Consider the following 7,628-nt stretch of genomic DNA (forward strand, 5'->3'; position numbering starts at 1 on the left):
TCAGAAATGTGTTTTTTAGGTTTCTAAAGGTGTGTTTTTTGAAGTCTGGATTTCAGTGTGCAGCTTCCTGTCATCTTTGTCAGTAGAGGTGTGATCACATTACACCTCTGTCCTGCAATTATAGTTAAACTGAGGCCAGCACAATGCAGAAATTCAAGGATGTGCTTCCTTATTTGGTGCAATTTCCTGGTTGGCACCAGTGCACTTGATCTTCGATGATTACAGCTGGACATGTAGAAGTCATTATTCTAGCATACCAGCTCTATGTTTTGTGCAATTTTGCAATATCAGACTACAAAGTGCAGCATCGCTCTCACACTGTTCACAGTTTGTGTTCACTTTGTTCAATGTTTATTTCAACTGTAGGAACCGCAGACATCCTATCCCTTTTTAGGGGCAGAGAGCATGAAGCAGTTTCCTTGAAAGCTAGGCTAATGAGAAAGAAAATTCAAATCTGGACCAAAAAGTTTGGCGTCTGGTGGAGCTGAGCTGCAGCAAGCAAACAACAAACAGTGCCGAGTTGGACAGAGTGAAAAACTTGTCGGCCGTGAAACACACTTGTTTCATCCTTAACATCTTCATAAAACAACATTGTGTCCATAATATCACCAACATACACACCCGAAGAAGTGAAATTGACTACTGACACCTTTAGTTATGAAAAACGTATTGATTCTGCAGCCAAGGCGAGACAGCTGCCAGGAAGCAGACAGCAGCAGAACGCTGTTCAAGACCAACAAACAACATAGGCTGGTACTTTCAACAACTTCATGGGACATGACAGTTGTGTTTGTTGCAGTCAAACCAGGTGTTTTAAGCCACACATGATGTTTTTCAAACCCAAACAGAAGATTGAAAATTGAAATGTAAAGTTTCAGCATTTCCACTACATATGAAACGTACAAATGAAACATATCCGTGGTTTGCAGAGATGTAAAATGCCAACATTTATTCTGGAAACTGGGTTGGATTTTGTATTTTTAAGGTGCGGTATGCAAGTCTGGAGAAATATGAGCCCGTTTTACACATAGATCACGCAATAGGGCCGCTACAAAGTCCTTCCTATAGGTCGCCTTTGGGGTTTTATACAGAAACAAAAATGAGGAAATGTGGTGTGAGTTTATTTAGCAAGATGGCATCCCAAACAAAAGAAGTGTGACAGTTGTGACATGTAACACGACAGCATCGGCCTCTGGTGTGATAAAAAACATATGCATTGGCAGCACTTTATGAATAATAATAATAGCATAACAATCGTTTACCGTCTCTGTTATATTGCGGTTGATCTCGTCCTCTGCTCAGAGGGTAAGGAGCTTCCTGACCTCACTGTTTTCCTAATTTGCAGATATTTTCAGCTGCAGTTCTTCTTCTTTGAGTTAGCTGCTAACTGCTTCTAGCTGTCGTTTTGGGTGGGTTGCAAGCATAACATGTTGTCAAAACGTCACAACCGTCCTACCCATGGTCCCATCCTGCCGGCTATCCCTTATACACAAGTGTTGATTTGGCGGTGTTACTTCCTCTACTGCCAGGTTAAACGTGAGACAACTTTATCTCCGCATTCTACGTCATACCTCTTATAAAGAACAGTGAGGCAAAATAATGATGCAGAATTCACACCTTGAACAAGCTGTGTTAAAGGGGCTACAGTTGATTGTTTAGTGTCATTCTCTGGTTGTCAAATAGCAACAACCGTGGGTTGGTAGTCGGACCAAACTACCAACCCAAAGCTTTGGTGTTTGACAACCTGGGAATGAGACCGCATTGGTATTTACAACCTGTTCTCATTACAAAGTCATGTTGTAGTTATATTGTTGTTGTGGTGGTGTCTTACTGTTGTATTTTGTTGTTGTCATTGTTACTGTTGCGATGACTTGATGTTGTGTTGTCTTGCTATTGTTATTGCTGAAGACGTTGTGTCATGAATATGTTATTTTTTTGTTATTGTGTTTTTTATATAATAGTGACTTTAAGCAGAGAAATTATTCTCTGTTTCCTGCCTAGGGACTACAGATGAAACTTAGTATATAGCTAACTCCTGTGCAGCTAAGTATCTGTGCACTGTCCCTGTTAAATAAATTAAATAAATAAATAAAAATAAATCAAATAGCGCTGCTTGGACAGTGATTTCCACTTCAGGCACTGACAAATTGCATCCTTTTGTGGTGGTATGATACGCCATCAGGCATTTGTAGTGCCACCAGACAGCAATGTAATGTAAAGAGCTGGAAAGTGTCTATAGGCCAGGTGGGAGGTGAGGTGGATAAACAACACTGGACTTTCACCCAGGAGCCCCGTGTTTGCTTCCTGTATGCATGTTGAGCCAAACCATGATGTTTTGTACAAAATCTAACCACGTGCATTTGTTGCACAAGGAAATAAATATAAATAGGAGGTGTAAGTTTATTTTGAAAAAGATTAAATTCATCCTCCAACAGAAACTGTACATTTCCTGTAAAAACTGAAGGGTATTTTGCAAAGACACAATGCATGCAACAGGTGTAAAGTGACATGCCAACCTGCAACATCAACAACAGACACACCCAGAAAACCTTTTGCATCAAATGTAGATGTCAAAAATCCACTGACAAAGCTGTGACATGTGAGGAGTTGGGAGAGAGAACATGTTGGCATTTCACATCCTGGTAATGAGACTCAACAATCAGCCGTATTGCTCCAGAGCTGCACACTGCACCATTAAGTAACACTTTGTGGTGCTCCCTGTCGTTTATGCAGTCTGAGCATTCTTTGAATCAGCATGCAGTGGCCATTACAGGAAGGTGAATGCAGCTTATCTTGCTGGTTAACACCTCATGTACAGTCTAATAATATAATTAGGGCTTGGCAATGTGGAGAAAATCAAATATAATAATATTTTTGACAAATACCTTGATATCATTATTGTAGGGTTTATCATTGGTGCTTTCACAACATATTTACACATTGAAATTTTTGATAAAGAATTATCAGTAATGCAGATTTAATGACTTAGTGAGCAAAGGTGAATAATAGAAGAGCTAGAACAGTCTGGTAAGTTCAGAAAATGACATAATTTTACTGTAATAGAGCCTTTTAAACCAGGAAAAGACAGCACTTGTGATATTAGGATATCCAAAATCTAAGATGATATCATATTAAGATATTGATTATTGAACTACTACTACTACTACTGCCCGAGACATATGCTTAAACAAAGAGCTTCCTGTAAACACAACAGCCACTAGCGTCCCCATTACTGTGCAGTTATCCTTGGTAATGTTCTAATGTGTTTGAGTTGCACCGTGTTGGCTCGTGCTCCCTTTGAGTCACTGAGACTCTAACCTGCTCCGACAGGCTGCGTTCCCCTGCGTCCCCTCCGACACTGAAGGGTCACAGGGTGGCAGCGCCAGACGGGGCCCGCTACCTCCTCCACAGCGCACACGCACACACACTGCCAAGTTTAGCTGCCTGCTATCAGTGCCAGCAAGTGTGGACAGACAGCACACATGGGGGGGGGGGGGGCTGGCAGATCATATCCCACATTCCTAAAGCTGTGTCTGAACACTCCAGTCTGGATCTACTGGACTGTCAGTTTCCTGGATGTGTGTTCATCCCAAGAAAAAATAAAAACAGTGAAATGTATCCTTTGGCATTACATCAGTGGTGTATAGTGGTGTTTATCATGAGTTACATTCCATTATTCAACAAAAAGACAGATTTCCAGGCAACCTGACAAAACTGTCACATCAATTTTGGGTGGTGAACCGTAATGTGACATATTCATGATTTCAGAGCTTTAGCAGATAAAATCCATCCCACACTGGATTACTCCAAGTTTTATGTTCATTACTAGCTGTATTATTTATATTTCATTTCCAGTAAACCAGGTAGTTTCACACACCTGTCACACCTGTCACACCTGTCAGGAAGGGAAAAATACTAAAGCATCCCCTGTCAGGTTGGATTGGTTTAAAAGTTTTGTTGCTTCAGACTCACTGAATGCAAACCTCTCTGTGTTGTTGCACTCAAACTGTTCTGCAAAATTAAATGCTCAATGGCACTGAGGAAAATAGCCTCCCAAATGAAATATCTGTATAATATCCCTTTAGTACTCCTATGAGGACGCATTTTGTCTGAGTTTCTCTACTCTGTGATGAATTATATGGTGTTTTTTAATCTACTATGGCTAGACTTAAATATCCTTATAATATTCCTAGAGGGACCTTCAGTTGTGCTGTGATATCTGTGCAGCATCTTTCTAAAATTCACAGGATTAACAGTTCTTTGTAGTGGAGGCTTCCAAGGCTCTACATGCGCAATTAACTCCCTGTTTAATTAGGATCTTAGAGCTGCAATTATACCCTTGAATACCCCATGGATCAGGATGATTATGGAAATAAAAAACACTCACACTGTGAAGTGATACACGAAGCATTTCCAGCCAGACGGCCTTTCCAGAAAGTTATACACGCGTCCTTGGATGTAGGCGCGGGTGAGGACTGGACGGACCCCGATGCTGTACACCGACATCCGCACAGACATCCGGGGATGGGATAAGTACGGGTGGACGTGAACAGTTGGCATGACTGTCGGAGTGTTACCATCCCCTGGCATTTTGTCTCTTTCTGAAAACGTGTCGTTGCCCACAGGTGTCCCTGGATCAGGCGCGCTAAATGTGGTTTCCGACAGCTCCAAATCCGGTGGTCTGTTTCCACGTGCCAGCCCAGAAGACCTCCGGGAGTTCCCCTGGCAGGGGGCGGAATTAGACATTGCAGGTTCCCGTTATTCTTTTTAACTTTTTCACAGTTATGTCTCGGTCACTGACTCACACAGACAAAGTGTTCGCCCATGTGCGGTTACCTTCTGTTGTGCGCCTGATCTCACCAGGGCGCATAAAACTGCAACATAAACTGCGTTATTAATGCTCTAGATCACTAGGACGGTGTTTCTTTAATTTAACTTTACGGCTCTCTGGGTTGTTGAGGTTATGGCGAGTCTCAGTCCTGAATGAATGTCCCCTACCTCTTTCAGAACACTTATCAGCCTGGAGAGCTGTGGGCGCCAGGCGGTGCGCTATGAGTCGCCAGCTGTTCAGACATTTTACTGTTTTGCAAAACTGCTCCAAAGCAATCTGCAGCTGATGAACTCCATCCTCGGATCTGTGTGAAAAATACACCACATTATCTTTCCCCCCAAAATGATGACTTTCCACACAAAATGCAAACTGTAGAGAAGAGAACTGTAAATACAAATGACATGTGGTTCACCTTCTATGGGCCTATACATATATATAAATATAGCCTATAAATAATTTGGTGATGTACTGATGTTAGTGAAATGCTGCCGCTCTCACAGGCATGCATGTATGAATATATAGATGCACAAATGAGTAGCAAACGAAGCAATTATACAACTGAAGGTTACCAGTGACTTGAGTTCCAATGTTGTAAAAAGCTCCTGCATTATACTCCAGTATTCATAACCATAAAGTAATAAAGGTTCAGGCCTAACCCGCCTGTAAGAGAAAGGGTGACTCCACCAACAAAAGTCAAAACACAAGATTAAAACCTGCGATCACAGATTGATAAACAGGTGTTTTTAATATGTCTATCAATAGAAAACAACAAAATAATATGGAACTTCAATCATGATCACTTAGAAACACAAACTGTTTTGCATGTCAAGTGAGTCAAGTTCTACAGTCTTTATATGTTTATGGTAAAAATGCTTTAAAGGGGAACACCATCCAAATTAAGAATTCCAATATGTTATTTCCATGGCTGAGGAAAGTCCAGTCAATTTTTGTGAATTTGAGCATCTCTCTCTCAAAGCCAAAAACCAAACAAATAAATCTCAGACTTGTGATGTCATAGGGTGTAAGGTCTGGAGCTCCATAGACAATGAATGGGAGCCTGATTTTATGGACCCATGGGATGTTTGTTTGTCTTATTCTAGTGTAATGTTCTCAGTTCTGAAGCAGAAAATGCAGCCATATAGGCCGAATCACTGTGACATCGCGCTAACGACAACGATCACTTCTGGGTAGAAAACTGGCAGTTGATTATGGAGATGTGTAAAATCAGCAAACTTGTTGATTTCTGTTGTCATTTTCAGCCATGACTGTAACATTTACAGATACTTAGTTAAAAACTGCGGTCCGACTTATCTGACGTTTCTGCTGTGCTTATTCAAGTTGCAACACATTCTCACTCCGACCTCATCACGTCAAGATACGACATGAAAGGTACCCTGGGTGCATTTGTTGTTGACGTTCTGGGACGCCGTGCCAAGTTCTGCCTCTTACATACAGTCTCTTTCAAAATAAACGCACTATATACGTCGGTAAAACACCGTGAACTGGGTTTGGCTTCAGAATCTTAAGAGACGTGAACACTGTGTTTGTCTGTGTTTGTTGGACCCATCCGCCACCAATCCCACCCACCCTACTCAGACTTTGGTCGCCTTAACTCTCATTCGTGTCGCCAAGCACCATTAAACTATGACAATGATCGTGATCGGCCGTGTATCATGCCAACGTTAAAGGACGGCATTTTCCTTTCTTCTGACGCCACAAGTCTCTGCCCAAGCGCTGGATCTTGATGACTTTGGAATGAGACTGCGTTTGCTTATTTTATGTATTTTGTTGCTCTGCTATCATCTTTGATAAACCAATTCTACTGGCAGAGGAGCTAAACAATGAACCGCTGTGGACGGGACAGAAGCAGAATGTACTTGAGCCTCCTAAAACAAAATTAATGTTGGTGTAAGTGTACCCAATATTTGAATATTTACTCCATTTTACCTTACACACTAAACAATCCATGCCGCGGTAGATCAGCAGCTCAGTGTTCTGCAAAGTAAAATGAGTCTGGTGACTTTGAGATAAAGTCTTCAATTCCCTGTTGAAAAAGGCTGTCTGACTACAAGCAGTGAAAATACTCTAAATATACTGTAGCGTACACTTAAACTGAAGTTTGTCTGTATTTTGGTGGGTCTTTTTAGGTGGCTAAAGGCTAACTAACTGTGACAGCGTTTGCTCAGCGCCATCAGATTTATGTACATGATGTGAGGATTTTCTACCCTGAAGTTGTTGTAAATAAACACTGTGATTTGGTCTATACTCAGAACATTCACCTGGCTGCTCTCAGTGTCTTCTATAACATCTTTCACCATTAATTGTCTATGGAGCAGCTCCAGCCTTTATACCCTATGACATCACAAATTTGAGTTTTAGCACCCTGCCTTTTGGATTTGGGAAAGAGTTATTCATTTTTACAGATTTTTTTGGACTCCATAGGAATAATGTCTGAATTTTGAAAGGTGGTGTAGTTCCCATTAAAGGAATACTACACCCCAAAGTGACCATTTGTGTGTCAGTTACTTCAGATGTGCTACCTTGAATTTGTGAGGCAAACTTAGTTAACTTTTCTCACATGCCTCCATTGTGAACAGAGAACCAAAAACTACATTTAACAACAGCAAAACTGTATCAAAACATCTGTTTGCAAACTTTCACACAACTTGTGCAGTATAATTCAAGTCTCATTTACTCAGTCATATGCTCACTACGTCCAAAGCACATGTGCTTTTGCTAAAACATTACTATTTAAAACACTTCCGCCTTCAAGTAGCCGGCAAAGTAGAACACACGT

General features: G+C 41.2%; 1 protein-coding gene across 1 annotated transcript in view; it reads right to left on the bottom strand.

Annotated features, from left to right (window-relative positions):
• Window positions 1-5,035, bottom strand: part of kcnq1.1 (potassium voltage-gated channel, KQT-like subfamily, member 1.1) — a 76,074-nt gene extending 71,039 nt beyond the window's left edge. Inside the window, exon 1 of the mRNA XM_033618045.2 lies at window positions 4,388-5,035. Within this exon, the coding sequence (XP_033473936.2) occupies window positions 4,388-4,746 (359 nt within the window). The 5' untranslated portion in view covers window positions 4,747-5,035. The remainder of the gene's footprint in view (window positions 1-4,387) is intronic.
• Window positions 5,036-7,628: the final 2,593 nt, after the last annotated feature.

The sequence above is a fragment of the Epinephelus lanceolatus genome, chromosome 2, assembly GCF_041903045.1.
Source record: "Epinephelus lanceolatus isolate andai-2023 chromosome 2, ASM4190304v1, whole genome shotgun sequence".
In the NCBI taxonomy this organism is placed as follows: Eukaryota; Metazoa; Chordata; class Actinopteri; order Perciformes; family Serranidae; genus Epinephelus; species Epinephelus lanceolatus.